At 35.0% G+C, this 18,595-nt stretch overlaps 1 protein-coding gene across 1 annotated transcript; it reads right to left on the minus strand.

Moving 5' to 3' along the window:
• Positions 1 to 8,620: 8,620 nt before the first annotated feature.
• LOC136041108 (tRNA (adenine(58)-N(1))-methyltransferase catalytic subunit TRMT61A-like) lies at positions 8,621 to 18,595 on the minus strand. The gene is made up of 2 exons (XM_065725667.1): positions 18,488 to 18,595; positions 8,621 to 9,599 (listed from the first exon to the last, which is right to left on the minus strand). The coding sequence occupies exon 2, from the start codon at positions 9,587 to 9,589 to the stop codon at positions 8,660 to 8,662; it is 930 nt and encodes a 309-aa protein (XP_065581739.1). The 5' UTR covers positions 9,590 to 9,599; positions 18,488 to 18,595; the 3' UTR covers positions 8,621 to 8,659.

Raw genomic sequence — 18,595 nt, forward strand, 5'->3', positions numbered from 1 at the left:
AGCTAGTCATGACAACAGATGAAATTAGAAATCCCTAACTGGAAAATGAAATCCCAAAATGCAAAATTATCGATAAAATATTTTGGATTAAAAAATGTTTACTGTATAATCTAATGATTATTTATGACTAAATGACTTAGGAAATGTGTAGTAAATAATCTCAGACATGTACATTTTTCATGCATGCAGTTGGTACACTGAAATTTATTTTTGATTTGGGGAAACAAACATAACAATTAGTTAGTTATCTGCCTTTTTTTTACAAAAATAAGCCAGAAACAGATCATGTCTAAAAGCTCTGCCCTCTCTTTTTATCCTGGGTAAGTTGTTGGATTTTTATTTGAATTTCTTTCGGACTAGAATAATTGGCTGGATAATCTGATAAGTCTAGCTAAACAAAAATCCAATGAAAATGTAGGATTCTATGCTAAATTTTTACATGGAATTATTCGACAAACTGGTGATTTATGATTAATTTTTCTGTTAAAATACTAAGAAAAGTATCTGAAATTCTCAACTGCATCGTTCCATAAATCGAAATTTAAGTTTCGATGCTTAAAAATTTAATAGATTAAAAAAGGAAGAAAGAGTCTTTGAAAGAAAGAATCAAACACATTAATTTGACATGTGAAATAAAAGTTTTGGCCTCCTCACTACTTGACTATCCTATTAATGCCCTTTTATTATCTAAATACTTAAAAACAAAGTTTACATTTCCCTATACACATAATACTTGCTTTCATTTTGTTATCAGAATAGCTTGTAGTCAATCTGTTTTCCAACCTCCACCTCTAATGCCTCTAGGCTATAAAACTAAAAAGAAAAAAAGAAAACTAATAAAAAAAAACAAAAAACTGAAAAACAAAAAAAACTAAAAAAAGGAAAAAACTGAAAAATAAAGTAGAAAAAGAAAACTAAAAAAGGTAAATGTATTCAAGCCGAAGTAGCTGAGTTGGTAAAGCGTTATGTTCCAGGTTCTAGGTCCGAGAGCTTCCAGGTTCGAACCTTGGCCTTAGCATTTAAAAAAAAGAAGAAAAAAACTAAAAAAGGTAAAAACTACAAAAAAAACTAAAAAGAAAATACTAAAAATTTAAAAAAGCTAAAAAACTAAAAAAAACTAAAAAAAGGTAAAAAACTAAAAACTAAAAAAGAAAAAAACTAAAAAAAAAGGTAAAAAACTAAAAAAGAAAAAAAAATTAAAAAAGGTAAAAACTACAAAGAAAACTAAAAAAAAAAACCACTAAGAACTAATAAAAAAACTAAAAACGGAAAAAGAAAAAAAAACTAAACAAAGAAAAAAATGAAAAATAAAGGAGAAAGAGAAAACTAAAAAAAAACTGAAAAGAAAAAAGGAGAGAAAAACAAAAAAATTATTTCATCATATACCAATTCAAAAACGAATGTATATACAGACCGGGACACAGGGAATATAAATGACGACCGGGACACTCAAAGAGAAATTCCAGACTGGGACACCGGGACACAAATGACGACTGGGACGTGTGTGTCGACTGACCCCATGTTTGTGTGTCGACTGACGTCATGTTTGTCGACTATAAATGACGACTGGGACACAACTACAACGGGGACGCCGGGGAGCGCAGGGGGATATATAAATGCCGATGGGGACACAGGGAATGTTTGATTAGAAATCACCATCAACAAAGCTCAAGGGCAATCATTAGAATAATGAGGTATAGATATGAATACGGATTGTTTTTCCCATGGACAATTATATCTTGCATGTTCAAGAGTCGGTAAACCTGACAATCAATTTATATGTACAGACAATGGGAGAGCGAAGAATGTTGTATATTCGCAAGTTTTACGTAGTTAAAAACATATATATATATATATATATATATTCACAGGTGGGACATAGGGACACAACTACAATGGCGCGTAACTAATATGGCGCGAAACGACTTACGCGCGCGGGGGGGCTTGGAGGGGTGCGAAGCACCGCCACCAACTAGGTGTTGGGCTGGCGCGAAGCGCCACCCCAACAGCTAGTATATATATAAAATGTGTGGTTATCTGTTTGGCCTGTAGGCATAACTACACTGTTCATCTGATTGTCAAGAAACGTTAAGCAGTTGATGAACAAACACTTGCCAAGGTTTTGGATATAAATGGTTTCTTTATTCCCCTCTTCCCCCCCCCCCCCCTCCAGGGACTTCTTGATCTTTCGAACCCTTTTTTACTGATTGACACTGAAGACCCCCTGAATATAAGTACTTAGAATAGATGATCTCCATAGAAGATGCTGCCGAGAGACGAAGCTGATTTGCAGATAGAACAGTACAAAGAGAGCAGATCTACCGGAACGGCTCTACACACCTCTTTCATTTGTCCTATCACATCTTTTCCTTCCTACCAAGTCTCCTTGAATTTGCAAGAAACAAAGGAAGATAGTAGAAAAATATATAGGTATGTTCAGAAATGCATTTAAATAAATAAAAAAAAAGGCGCTAGGAAGTAGTCCTCCTAGCCTATTGACTCCAGAGGTAAAGGCGGTTAATCCTTTTCGTTACAATGTCTGTCTACTCTATCCAGACAGTAACCTATGTAACAACAAGTTCTGTCTTCCTTAAACAAGCGAAAACAGGGTTCAAGTATATCAATCGAAAAGACATGCTGAAAATCATACACTCACAGGCATTTGTAGCCATCAGGGTACGGAGTTTTAAACCAAAGCAAGAAAAGTGACTTTAGGGACCTTTATCGAACAGTTTGCAGTAACAAACTGTAGTAAGGAGCGACCCGGCTCAACAGTAACCAAAACTCTAAAAAACAGAATTTTAAGACCAACACTTACGTCAAAACAATTGCATTTTAATGCTGTTTTTAAATATACCAGTTTCATCAAGTTTAGTTTTACCCATCAAAACTTGTGAGCCTGATTTTACCTTATTTTAGAAAATAGGGGGAAACACCCCCTAAAAGTCATATAATCTTAACGAAAATCACACCATCAGATTCACCGTATTAGAGAACCCTACTGTGGAAGTTTCAAGCTCCCATCTACATAAAATGTGGAATTTTGTATTTTGTGCCAGATCACAGCTGCGTGTTTATTTGTTGTTTTTTTTTCCAGGGGTGATCGTATCGACCCAGTGGTCCTATAATGTCACGAGGTGGCTCATTCTAACGGAAGGTGATAGTTATAGTGACCTTTTTAAGCGACTACAAAAATTGGAGGGCACCTAGGCCCCCTCACACGATCTTTTTTTCCAAAGCCATTAGATCAAAATTTTTAGATAGCCATTTTGTTCAGCATAGTAAAAAAATCTGATGTCTCTATGTCTTTGGGGACGACTCAATTGCCCACAGTCACCAGGGGAGGGGCTGCAAGTTACAAACTTTGACCATTGTTTACATATAGTAATGGTTATTGGGAAGTGTGAAGACGTTTTCAGGGGGACTTTTTCGCAGTGGGGGGGATACGTGGGAAGATCTTTCCATGGATTAATTCATTAGGGAAGAGAATTTTCACGAAGGGGAGGCAAGATTTTCTAGCATTATTTATAAAAAAAAAACAACAGAAAATAAACAAAAAAAGTTTTTTTTTTCAACTGGAAGTATGAAGCAGCATTAAAACTTAAAACGAACAGAAACTATTACGTATATAAGGGGACTCGTCTCCTCCTCAATACCTCGCTCTTTACGCTAAAGTATTTTATTTGTACTTTCAACTATTTATTCTACGGCCTTAGTGATTTAGAGGTCATTCTTGAAGAATAGGGACAAAATTCAAGCTTTAGTGTAAAGAGCAAGTACTGACGAGGGGGCGAACCCCCTCATTTACGTAATAAAAATATACAAATATGTAATTTCGCTATGTAAGTTAATTTGTAAGTTACGTATATTTATTGCTAATAAAAACGTAAAAAAATAAGAAGTTCTAGTTGCCTTTTTAAGTAACCAAAAATTGAAGGGCAACTAGGCCACCTCCCCCACCCCTTTTTTCCATCAAAATCGTCCAATCAAAACTATGAGAAAGCCATGTAGCAGAGAAAAAAATAATATGCAAATTTTGTTTCAATTATTCATGTACGTTGAGCCAAAATCAAAACATGCATTAATTCAAAAACGTTCAAAAATTAAATATAAAAAACAAGTTTTTTCAACAGAAAGTAAAAAAAGACATCAAAACTTAAAACAAAGAGAAATTATTCCGCATATAAAAAGGGTCGTCCCCTCCTCGACGCCTAACTCTTTACACTAAAGTTTTTTATTTTTTGAAAAGTAGAGTTGTGAGAAAGAGTCAAACTTTAGCGTAAAGAGCCAGGCATTGAGGAGGGGACAACCCCTTTCTTATACGGAATAATTTATGTTCGTTTTAAGTTTTAATGTCGCTTCTTATTTTCAGTTGAAAAAACTTGTTTTTTTATTGAATCAATTTAAGGGACTAATCGGGACCTTCACTCGATTTTTAGGGACTTTGTGGGAGCCCTGTTTTCAATGTGTTCATAAATGCCCTAGGGGATGACCTTGTAAAATAATTTTGTCACTTTACTGATGACAACGATAAAGATCTCCATTGCGAAGGACGAAGATCACAGCAAACCCCATAAGGAGCTTCAGACTTATTTGGAAAATAATTGATGTGTGGGTGGATGCATGACTAGTCTGTTTGAAGGCCCTAAAATCAATTTTAAATTTAAAATCTTAATTTAAATTAAGAAATCTTAACTTTTAAAGAAATAAATGTGAAGGCTCACCCTGTTCTCATCTTTCTAGATAGTCAACAACAAGAGTAAATACAGGACATCTTCTTTGAGTTCATTTCTGGTCAGATCTGCTATGGGTTGAATACCTAAGGAAAGTGAGAGTTTCCTGCTCCAGGAATCTAGTAGTCCTCCCAACATACAAAAGCCGTCTTCCTGACGATTACATTCTGACAATTTTCATGTCATGCATCAGACCATAACAAATGAGTCCCCTCTTTGCAGCAGGGTCGTATCCAGGAATTCCTTTAGGAGGGGGATGCATAAGAGGTTGCTCCTACAAACTTGCGAACAAAGAAATATCTACAATTTAAAGGGAACCTCGACAGTTATGTGTCGTAGGTAGGTAGTGGGAATGGTCGTAAATTTAATCTAAATCTGGTGAGGGTCGAAGTTCTAATAATTCTGTTCAAATTAAAATGGTATAAAATATTGATACAAAAAATAGTAACTTATAAGAACCACCCCGCCACAAAAAAAAAGAATAAAAAGTTTGCGCGTGGTCTTACTAGCCATATTGTTCGTCTTTATTGTGTCCAAAATTAAGAATCAGAGAAGTTATCAAAGCTCGTACCAGATAGAGGAAACCCCTTGTGATCAATTCACCAAAGTAAAAATCGTCAGGACCGCCTTGTACAGGGTACACCCCGCCAGGAACATCTGGAAATGAGTTTTATCTGACGATCGCCACGTAGAATGGCTTCCCAAAGAAGGTAATCCTGAAAATCCTTCTCTTGAGGCGTTCAAGAGAAGGCGTGACAAATACCTCAAAATTATAAGTGACGAGATTCCCAGGAAACCGGCCTATTATCCCTTATGATGGAGCCATGAAGCATGTAATAAAAAAAAAAAAGTCATGAGCCACGTCTACTATCACACATATGACCCTAACATGGAGTTCTGGGCGTGCTCTTCCGTGAAATGCCTACGAATTTGGATATTGTCAAAAACGCTAAGTAGAAAAGAAAAAAAATCCTAAAAAATAGACAGTCCTAAAAATTGTCGAATGCCTTTGGAATTTACCCTAATCTTAAACGAAACATGATACGATATGCTCTTAATTTTGAAAACAATAGTAGGTCGCCTGTAACTTAATTCAATTTCTCGAGCTCAATTTTAAAACTATTTATGCTTCTTCTAAAAAGCGACCTCCAAATTGAGAATTTGTGGAAAGCCCGTTATTGTTTTGTTTTATTTTCATAAGTACTAAACGCATTCCTAATGCTGATGATGATAACCAGCACAAAATTTATTTGAAATTTTAAACTATTCCGGTAAAATGTGCAAAGTTCCTTTGCAATTATGTTACGGGTAACACAATTCCTTTCGTAGTTTTTTTTTTCTCTTGAATTTTCCTGGGTATGGGAATCTTGAAACGGGGTAGAAAGGTTCCAGTGAAGTTTGTGAGGTTTCCACTACTTTTCCAAAAAAAAGAATGTTATTTCCTCATGTCATAAATGAAGTCAAAACAAAACCATCCGAGATGGGAAAGTAAGCTTTTCCCATAACAATAGTATTTTCTATGGCAGCAAAAAAAAAAATGTCTCTCTGAAAGCCAGAAAACAAAATCCCGTATCACTTCTAGATTTCTTGAAAGTAATTCTGGAGAAGTCAATCTCGAATATCAACTCCGATCTTTTGGGTTGTTTCTGAAATGCTGATTTGATTAAAAGGACGCAAAATGACACGAATTTTCTTATATACGAAATTACTTAGATTTACTTATATCACTTACAAATAATTTCCAAGATTGTTATGATAAATCATATTTGTCATATCCTAAGGTAACTTTTCTCTAGACAAGATAGAATTTTTCCAGTGTGGATAGAGAAACCTTGACCTTCTAAGAATTAGAGCTGTCACTGGTGTTTCCAAAATGAAATCCTTTCCTTGATTTTTCAAGTTTGAAGTTTTTGTCTCGCTATTTCTCTACATCTGCCTGAATAAAATGTCCTAGCTTCAAAGCTAACCTGCTTAGAAATAAATAACTTTGAATAGTGATAGAACTTCATATTACCTCTTCAAAAACCTAACCACAATTTCCTTATCTTTCATAAATTGTAGGCAAATAATCATTTATAAACTCTTTTCATGTAACCCCTAGCTCTGGGATTTAAGAGACATACACATTTGCATGCATAAACATTATTTAGAAGCATCAAAATAGGCTAATTTTTTCATTTAAATTAGATTCACAAACTTGAGTCAGCGGGGCTACCAATAAATAAAGAGGTGCAGCTAATTAAGGGGCATCGAGAGAATAGTAATGTGATATTTTTTTTATCCTCAACAAATTAACTTCCTGTGAAACATCAGGTTACAATGAAAACAGTTCTGAGTGAAACTTATTTGTGCACCAACCTTCGTTAAAACGTAGCGTAAAAAATAAATTGTGTTCCCAATAAGATACGATGCTAGAAGATGGGGCGAAAGAGGGTGCAGCTTCTTAATTAAGAAGTGTCATAATTCTAAAGAGCATTAATCATGCTTTGATGTCCATTGGGATACAAATTACAACTACTGAGAAACCATTGGATGAATTGAAATACTTCAGTTCGGCATTGTGAAGGGACACGTTTGCACGGAGCATAAATGGGAGACAGTAACAACGGCCATCAAAGGGGTAAAATTAACATGGACAATCTGTCTTGGCTTTTTTCTACAATTGGCCATGACTTCCACTTTTCCCACAACTATTCCCTTTCTTTTAAATTCAATACCCTATGAAAGTTTGATGCTAGGCTTGGACAAAAATTAGAAACAGACTGAAATAGGTAACCTATGGACAATTCTACACTACAATAGCCAGCATTTAGAAATTATTTGTTTGCAATATACAGTCAGACTAATCTAAATTAGTGTGGTTATAGTACTGGTTCTTCAATGCTCTTTATTGTAAACTAATAGACTATTTTTGGTAAATTAAATGATATTTTTGCCTTGTCTAGTGTGGTAAAAAAAAAAAATCAAAAGTCGTGTAGGTTCTGGTGCGGCACCTAATACAGCACATTTCAACATTTCTTCAGTAGAGGATGACTCATGTGATTGATTTTTTTTTTTTTTTTTACAAAATGCCTTTTGAAAAATTTTAATTGCAAACCTGGAAAAAACAAATTCAGAAAAGAAAGGCTGAAAAAAAAGTCGAGTAGGTTCTAGTGAAGCCCTTAATGCATTTTATTTGCAAATCCCTTTTGAGAAATTCCAATTGCAAACACAAATCCTTACCAAACGCCAAAAGTTGAACTCTTCGGACATCCTTTGTTTTAAGACAAATGAAGGATTTCATATTTTTACTCAGGAAGAGACCCTCAAAATGTATGAAAAATGATGTTAAACCTAAATAAATACTTTATCCCATTTGGTCTAAAGTTGCCTGCAGAGCTGCTAGAAAGGCTAGTCTTAATGAAAATTTTTTGATAATGAATGATGTTATTTCAACAACTTCCAATTCTTTTTTCTCAAATTTCAAGCATGTAACATTTTACAGGGATTGCACTGGAAATTTTGAAACTGTCAACTCTAAGGGACCTATCATTATATTTCCCACTAAGACCAATCAACACTGAAAAAAAAACTATTAGTTTGATAAATGATTCCTAAGATATTGACTATTAGCATTTCGGCTAAGACCTCCAGTTCATCTTTGTGGACAAACGAATAAATCTTGGGAGGGAAATAAAACGAAATGGCAAAAAAACACTTCAAAATAAGGTTTTGGGGGAAGAGATCACCCCCCCCCCCCGATATGTGCCTGTGCACATTATCAATTTTCATCCTGAAGGAAAAATCTCTTCTATTGGAAGTAACTCTGGGTTGACCTTACAACTAATTTGCATTATATAGGTCTAATTCAATTTCTAACAAGTCTAATTCTAGTTTAAAGGCCGAAAAAAGGAAGCCGTGAATTTATTAAGATAGCTTTGTCTTCATTAGGACCCATTAACTACCTCTATTTCTTGAGATAAAGAGGACTTCATTGGAGCAGTAGCAAATGTCAAATACCCAGTATGTCCAGGCATCTTCAGAGGGGTTGTAAAACCTCTAAAACTTTTTAAAGAATTATTGACACTGTCATTATCAAAAGAAAATAATTCGGAGTCAGCTACACTTATATTTTTGACTTGAAATTCTCTTTCAAGACACTCTATAATCGTTATTTCTAAAAATCGAAGCTTTTCCAACTCAATACACGTTTTTTGAACTTGTTCCATGCATGGTGAAAAGGAACAAATCCTCCCATTACTTTTTAAAGAGGTTAATGCATGATTAATTGCTAGCCATGGAGAAGGTAGGTCAAGAAAAACTGAATCTGCAACATTTTCAAGCCCAAAACCAGCTTCACAAACATTCTGGTTATGTACAACAACTAAATCTTCAAACCCATGCTCTTTAAACTCTTCAGATGCAATCTTTGCTCTCTGTTCATGAAATTCATAGGTATGCAACTTTCCATCAGGAGCAATGGCTCTGATCAATGCATGAGACAACGAGCCACTCCCTGTGCCAGACTCAACAACAATACATCCCGGTCTAATGTCTAGCTGAAGCAGTACCATGCTTATATCTGGAGTATACAAAACTTGGGTTCGGTGGGGTAAAGTAACAGTCCATAACTCAGGTGTTGGCTGAAGAATATATCCATACCCCTTGGTAAGATTTACTTTAGCCCCATAGCTCATGCCAACTAAGTCCATCACTTTAAGAGCACCATAAACTGTTTGAAATATGTTTTCAACTTCATTCCCTTTTCTGGTAACAATTTTTGGCATAACTTTAATAACATGTATTGATTGTGGACTTAAATACAGCATCACAGTATCATTTTCTTCAATCTTGTCTTTGAAGTTCTTAAAACTCATTTTGTTCAACCTAAAAAAAAAAAAAATGAAGACAAGTAAGTTTTGGTCATTTTGACATACATACTTAAGAGTGGAAGGGGGGAGGATTTTCTTCAGTAGAAAATTTAAAAGCCCCCCCCCCTTCCAAAGCAATTTTTCTTTTCTGCTTTTTTTAAATCCAAAAAGGATGCAAAATATTCAGATATTAAGGTAAAACCACTCTAATTTTCTGGGTAAAAGAGCCTCCCCCAGAAAAATGCTTTGGCCTGTTTTGCATCAAATTTTATTCACCTTTTGCTGCAAGCTTATGCGTCATGACGGTCTACAATTTACTGAAATGTATCAAGCAAATCACACTCTTTTTCAATTTTATACTGCTAAACCCCATATTTGTTCTTTTATTTGCATCCTATACCAGTATCTACCTGTTTTGAACAATCGAGCAATTATCCTGTATATGCCATATATTAGCAGTATAACAATAACAACAGAACTTAGCTGGGTAAATCTAGTGCAAGTTCTTATTTTTCTGATAAGGCGCCTAAGTTTTTTGTTCAAACAGGCTTCTTCTTCTTCTTCATGGGGTATCAAGTGTCATGTATGCCAAGGGAAAATTGATATCCTCTTATACTTCTTCCAGTTTCTATTTTTTTGTTATCAAAGTCAAGTTTTACTTGAAGTGAGATCTAAGCATAATTAAATTTGTCCATGGAAGTACCGATAGTAAAATAATACCAAGGAAAGCGTTTCCAAGCAGAGGCAACTCTGTCGAAAAAGCAAAGATACTCACTGACAAGGCTTGAATTGGTTTTACATCAGAAATTTTTAGCAATCTACCAAGCATAGATGAGACCATTCACTGGAAGAATCATCAAAATGTTTTTTCCTTATTTCAGCATGTTTCCACCATTGAGTTCTGCTTTTCAAAAGAAGGAAATTATGTCTCAATTTCCATTCTTTTTTAGAAATATACCAAATTCTCTGACTTTCAGAAAATGTAGGATTAGAGATATAATAATAATAATAATAATTTATTTATCACCCACTTCACAAAACAGAGGTTAAGTACAGTAAATACAAAAGAAAACAGCAAAAGTAAAACAAGAAACAAAGTTAATCACATAGAGAAAAGAGATGGACAAGGCGATGAAAACTTCCTAGCCTATAAAGCGCTTCAATAGATAGCTTGGATAATTTTTCGAAAACACCAGTAATATCTGTCGCACAATACTTTTTAATCAGTTTGTATTCCGGTAAAAACGAGGTAGATATAAAAGAAATTTGCAGTACCGGTAATAATTTATGCGAATACGTTTTAGATCACCGGTCAACAGAAGTGGACGAATACCAGTACAGAAGAGTACAGAATAATCACAAAAATTTGAGTAAAGCCGAATTGGCGCTCTTCTCCTATAGTGTCCACGATTTGCCACAATCTTAGAGTAACCGAGCCTCAGCTTATCACTAATATCTTTGACAGCAAGAGACCAGAGATCATTCATAGAATCGCAAACTGTGATGCCAAGCCAACGAAAGGATTTAACACAGGGAATACTAAAACCACCGCATTAAAGTGATTCTGAACAATTATTACAGTTGAAATCAAGAAACTCGCACTTGTCAATTTTTAGGTACAGGCCGATATCGCGGAAAGCAGAAGTAACTGACTTCACTGAATGGGCAAGATCGAACTCAGTTAGACTAATCAGAAGAAGGTCATCCCCATAAGCCATATATGATATATCAGATGGTCCTAGTAGGCACGTAAGTCGATACTTTTGATAGTACATCTTCAATATAAGCATGAAAAATATAAAGAGAAAGAACTCTCCCTTGTCTTACACCACAAAGAGCATGGATATGACCAAAATAAGAATTATCTAATGACTTAAGGCGAAGGTAAGAATGGGAGTACCAAAGACGAAGCACGTGAATTACAGACGGATTTAATCCTCTCTGGCATAACGCTGTCCCCACTTGAGTATGACAAACACTGTCAAATGCTTTAGACGAGTCTAGGGTTGCGAAATGTAGTACGTGACGAGTGCAACGGGCATCTTTTAATAAAGAAGTCAAAGCATGGTGAGCATGCTGACAGCCTAGCCCAGATCTAAAACCAAATTGATTATCACCATTTAGAGTAGACTTAGTGATATAAGGCAGTAGGAGGTGTTCAAAAGCTTGCTAAGAGTACAAGCTACCGTTATGGGTCTATAATAACTGCAAGAAACCGGGTCTTTTCATTTTTTTAGAAGCGATGTGACGCTACCGCATATGAACGAATCGGGCATAGACGAACTACTAAAACACATTTGAAAAAAACGGTTGGAGATGATATACCAGTTCAAAAGAATTAGGAACAAATTTGAAACACTAATCCCATCAATATCCAAATATTTTGATTTTAAACCCTAAATAACTTTAACAATAGCCGACTTTTGAACTGGAATCACATGTCTCTGACATAAACGTGATGGCAATTTTTTTCGAATAAACGTGAGAAACATTATTTAATTTAATCTAATAAAATTTAATTACGCCAATCAACATCAAATTTCTTATTCAATCGCCTTTTCATTATTACATCAGAAGGAGCTTCTTGTCTTTGATTTTGTGTTTTTTTTTTTTAAGGTTTGTCTTTCTACATCATCCCATAGACTTTGTCCACATAAACTTTTTATATTGTCTGCAAAAAATAAAAATAAATTATAGCTAAAACCTCTGCAAGAGTGTAGGCTGCTCAACAACTGCTTAAAGTGCCTTGGTGATCAAATGAGCAGTGTAATAGTGCATACAAGACACACTCACAAACATACATATGATTTTGTATATATAGACAGTTGTGAGTTTAGAGTTTGATTTACCAATAAATAAATTTTAGAATACTCTTATTCCCCCTCGAAACGCTCTATGGCCAATGATACAAGGGGGATACACAAAATACAATTTAAATTTAAAATATATATACGATATATTTTTCAATATGTATTCAATATGTTTTTATATGAATTTTAATATATATTAAAAAAACAAATTGATGACCAACACTATTGCTGATGAAACATTTTTTCTGAATATTGAAACTTTGCCTAAGAAAAGACTACAACTATAAAGAATTTATTTCTATCCTAAGTCACAAGGCCTAGCCAGGGGTGAGAGGATACTATAAGCTCCATACCCCATAGCATATATATATATATATGTACATTTACCCCATAACATATATGTAAATGTTAAAACAAAAATAAATTACTCAAAACAACTATTTCCAAAATAAGCTTTTCAAAGGAAAGGAAAGAGTACCATCATAACCTAAAACAAGAAGTGCCCTATAGTAAGTGATATTTGAAACAGGAATCAGCTATGAAATGACTAAAACAGACAATCAAAATGAGTGATCAAAACAAACTTCTAAACCTAAAACAAAGAAAACAAAGAAAAAGAAACAAAGAAAAAAACTAAAAATTAATTTGAATAATTAATCTAAGCTTAAAACGGAGAGAAATTAACTCAAATGAGAACAGGGCTACTGTTTCCTTAAAACCCCTAATGGAAGAATGTTATTTGTGCTTCAGCAAGTGAGGGAACCTTAAGACTATACCCTCTCAAAAACTAATTTTGCTGGCCTCAACTTTGCTTATGTGTGCACAAGGTGTTCCTTTGACTCATTTTTATTCAGACATTATTTAGGAAATGGTACTTTAATCACTGAAAATCATTAAATTGCCATGTGGCTGTCCAAAATCAAACCGCATTAAGTAAAAATTTCAAAAAATGTATTTGATTTTCACCAAAGTTGATATTTAAGGATTTCTGACCTTGTTGATTACAAATCTGAGGCTTATTTCAGTCCAAAATCTAAAGAAAATTGGAGATTAAATCTTCATATAAATATTTCAAGTTTATAGATTTTCAATAAACTTGATACTTAAGGAATTCAAAGGGTTTTTGTTGAAAATTTGAGGCTAATATTATAATATGAAGAACGAAATCATTGTGTGGCTACTACTACCATGACCACTCTAGCAAAACTACTACCATATTCCTACTATAGTGTAAACTATAGCATTAGGTGTCACAGGGCTCCTTGTGTAGGCCAGAGGATTGGTTGGTCTGGTTTCTTGGTATTATGCTAGATGAGAACCTTTCATTTAGACACCCTACAGCCAAGATTAGGGTTAAGGTCTCATAGAGTTTGGGTGTCATTTGAAAACTTCAAAACACCTTTCCTGGGTCTTTTCCGAAGCTTCCTTTTTTTCTGCCTTGTCCAGTCACATGTTTCTTATTGCCCTATTGTATGGATGTCTACTTTTCCTTCTACACTCCAGCCACTTTCTATCATGCATAACAAAGCATTGTGTCTGGCTATGGACACCAACCATTTCTCACCAAATCCACTCCTAAACCTAGAGTCTATATACATTCTTTCCTGTGCTTCTTACAGGTTTTGCTTGTTAAGAGATACAACTCGTTTGAAATTTTTAAAAGAATTCTTAAGGACCACTTAGTTAAGAATCAAACAGAATAGTTTTTTTCCCTTTGTGCATTTAATGTCCCCTGAATGTCTATTTCATGATATACAGTGATCTTCTCTGCACTTTGACTCCCAGGCCTCATGTATGGTCTCTTTTTATTCTTATAAGCTGTTTAAAACTTATCTTTTCTTTTTGGTTGTTGCTTATATTGTAATGTTTTTTGTATCCCCCTTGTATCATTGTTTATAGAGCCTTTCGAGGAAGAATAAGAGTATTGTGATTCTAAAATGTCTGTATTGGTGGTTCAAACTATCACTAAACTCTGAACTATCTATATATACAAAATCAAATGTATGTTTATGAGTGTGTCCTGTATGCACTATTACACCCAAATGTTTGAAAAACTATCAGTCAGCCAGGCACTCCTATCTTTGGCTTCAGTGCAAGTCACCAACTGAACCTAGTAAAGCTGATACTTAGTCTTCAGCCTGGAAGGCTCAGCACTGATAAGATATTCACCACACTTTCTGACCTTTTTGAGAGAGTTGGGAAACTGAAAGTTGAAAATAAGATATTACTAATGGAAGGTGCAAAGCCATCTATTCAGCTCACAAGACGATTCTCCTTGATTCTTCAGTCCAAATTCAAAGATGAACTAGATTGTATGGAGAACATAGAAGCCATCAAGAAGATGACCCATCCAACTAATGGGTGAACTCAACTGTGGTTGTTGAGAAACCAGATGGAACCTTGAGAGTCTGTATAGATCCTCATGATCTTAACTAAGCTATAAAGAGACCCAAACATCCCATGCCAACTTTTGAAAAAGCTGTGCAAAAGCATATAGGTGCTAAGTACTTCTCCAAGCTACCTGCCAGATCGGATATTGGAACTTATGTCTTGATGATGCATATTTCAAACTAACTACATTCTCAACTCCATACAGACACTACAAATTTAAATGTATGCCCTTTGGACTCAAGTCTGCATGAGATGAGTTCCAACACCACATGGAAGATGCATTCAGCAGCCTCAAGAGATTTTCAGTAATTTCAGAAGACATTGCCATCTCTGGTGTATCTGATGAGGATCATGACAGAATCTTCAAAAAAATATTTTAAGAGGTAGAAAAAAGGGAGTCAAGCTTAATAAAGACAAGTGTATTTTCAAATCAGCTTTGACACCTTACTTTGGACACATCACTTCCAAAAACAGCATCCACCAAGATTCTGAAAAAATCCAAGCAACAGAGGAAATGCCATCACCCAAATCCTAGGAAGGACTACAAACAGCCCTTGGAATGTTAAACTCTTCTCACACTATAGCCCAAACTTATCAAGCCTAAATCAACCTCTTAAGACCTTAGCTAAGCAGAAGCAATTTAACTGGAGAAATGAACACAAAGCCACACTTACAAAAATTAAAGTGTCAATCACCAAAAAAAATTTTGCTCTTTGATCCTACATAAAGTCAGATAGAGATCTAAGTTGATGGTTCCAAATCAATACTTGGTGCTGTCCTTCTTCAAGAGAATATAATCGTTTCATTTGCAACAAAATCACCAAATGAAACAGAGCACATACTCACAAATTGAAAAGGAGATGTATGCCATTGTTTTAGGATGTCACCATTTTCATCAGTATCTCTATGGCTGTCACTTCAAAGCTATTAGTGACTGCAAACCCCAGGAACAATCCTCAATTGCCCATTCAATAAGTCATCACCAAGACTACAAATAATACTGTTACATCTACAACCCTACAATTTCAGTTATCATCCAGGCACTGAAATACTTATCCCAGATACCCTCTCCTGGCTCCACTTAGAAACCAAGGAACCATTGCTTGACAGAGAAATTAAATACTATGCACACTCTGTTATGAACCTACTAACAATCAGTCAAGAAAATCTATCTGAGTTGAAACAAAAAACGCTGAAAGATTCACAGCTGAGGGTTCTGCTGAAAATGGTAGAAGAAGGTTGGCCCAAAACCACACCAGTAGTTCTGCTATAGCTGAATTCTGGTCAGTAAAATCAATGTCGATGTTGGTTATGACATCATTATGAAAGATGACCTTGTCATCCTATACAGCATGCAAATTGCTGTATTGAAAAGCATCCATGCTTCACACCTTGGTATTGAGAAGACAAAAAGCAGAGCCAGATTAGTTATTTTCTAGCCAAAGATGAGTCAGGCTATAGAAGATTTTGTCAAGGGAGCAAATGCTTACACTAACCTCATAATCTAGAAACTATAATCTTACTTTTCTAGATTTGGGATAGCCTTGATTATTACATCTGATAATGGGCCACAATTCACATCAAAAATGTTTAAAATTTTATGAGACAGTGGGGAATACAACACAACATACCTAGCCAAAACCATCCTCAGTCCAATGGGCTTGCTGAGAAAACAGTGGGTATTGCTAAGGCCATGATCATGAAAACAAAGAAATCAAATACTGACCTCAAGCTTGCCCTCCTTGAGTACTATAACACACCATTCAATGGTCTAGCTTCCCTGGCCAAGCTGCTAATGAGTAGAAGTTTGAGATCCTTAGTGCCCTGTATCATTGAGCACTTGTCTCCAAAGATCATACCTATATAGGAATTCATGTCTGCAAAGAATAAGAAAGAGAAAGACAGAAATGGTACTATGATCAACACAGCAAAAGCCTTAATCCACTGTAGATAGGCCAACAAGTTCAAGCAAAGTCCAACAATCAAACCTGGCACCCTGCAATAGTCCTCAGAGAAGCAGATGCTCCACAATCATATGTAGTACAGACAAAAGCTAAGAGACAATATTGCCAGAATAGAAAGCACTTGAAAGTTGTGATGACACAAGAAAAGAGTTCTGATTCAAACATCAGCAGCTTGTCACTACATGATTAATGGCATAAATCTCCAGACTTACCCCAAATAGAGGATATGCACTTTTGCCAATCCAGCATGCCAGAATTGCCAGCTGCCATTGCCTAGCAAAACAATGTGATCTCCTTACCTTCCATGGCTAAAGTGAACAATAGTCTTAAAAGTTCTGTTACTACAAGGAGTGATCAACAAGTCAAGCTGCAATCAAGAATAAACCTATGATTCACAAGCCCTTTTGAAAAGAAGGGATATGTAATATTCCTTACTTTCCTGCTTGCATTTGTGTATGTTTGCTGTTATATATTGCTTATTCTTTGCTTATGATTGTATTATTTTAGGTTTTTTAACCTGGGTATCTGAAGTATATGCTTGAAGAGACAAATTGTTACAGTACTACCTAGGTAAGTGAAGCTGTCCACTTGATTGATCTTCTTGTTACCCAACATCACCTCTTCCCTTCACTTATTCCAATTCTTGGCAACTTCTGAAAATTAATTTGTAAACCTATTTCTGCACCTGAACTCTCAAAACTTCTAAAAATTTGTTGATTTTGCAAATATTTTCATCTAGGATGCTCAAATCATCACAACAATACAAGTGTAAGAGAGTTTTACTCTCTTATTTAATTTGTGTTCTCTCATAGCCTTTGCTATGCTCCTTAGGACAACATCCATCAAAATATTCCTATATAAACAGGGATGGAATACAACCCTGCTTAACTTCTGATTCAACACAAAACTAGCTACTAGGCTAACCTTATTTCCTGCCTTAACTTCAGCAATGTTATTCTTGTACATACCACAATAAAGATGTTCTATTGACTGATTCAAGTAATTGCTTATAATCTATAAAGCTAAGGTCCAAAGGGGGTCTGATGCCTCAGATGGTTCTCAATTATTAATCCAAGTATATAAATTTGGTCAAAATATACTTTGCCTTTCCAAAAACCACACTACTCTTATTTTAAAACTTTATTTAGGCTATAGCATCTCTAAGTCTAAAAAGTATCATCATACTAGATAATTTGCTTCCAATAGAAATCAAGCTAATGAATCTATAATAACTATGCTTACTCTTATCACCTTGCTACAGAAGAGCTTAGTAAATTTTCAAAACCAAAATATTTAGATTGAGAGCAAAAAGAGCATCTCTAAGTCCATAAGACATCATCATACTATAACTCTACTATAACTCATACTATAACTACACTCTATAAAAAAATCTATTTTTCAAAATCTAAGAGATGGGTAGAAATCTTGGGGGCAAGTTCCCTTCCTCCTTTGATACCACTGGGTTTAATGTGGAAAATTATTAGTAAATTTCCTTTTCATAGGCTATAGATTATGTATTTGAGGCTTTATTCATTGATGCATGGTTCTACTAAGTTTATATTCATTGATGCACATGCGCAGCAGGTATTGCAGGGTAGGCTGGAGTCCAGTTCAGCAGGTAGAGAGCAAAAACCTTAAAAATAGTCTAGAGGTTATTCCAATCAAGACAAACCACTTTCTTAATCCTACGAAAAAGTAAAATGCAATTTAAAATGTAATTAAGATAAAAAAAAAAATACCAGAATCGTTTGTAAAAATGGCAAGATCTTGCTCCCCCTTAATGTCAATCAAGCTCTATTAATAAGTTAATGTGTCGTATATTCAAAATGTCCCTAGTAGAAATATTC

Source organism: Artemia franciscana, chromosome 21 (assembly GCF_032884065.1).
Source record: "Artemia franciscana chromosome 21, ASM3288406v1, whole genome shotgun sequence".
NCBI classification, from domain to species: Eukaryota; Metazoa; Arthropoda; class Branchiopoda; order Anostraca; family Artemiidae; genus Artemia; species Artemia franciscana.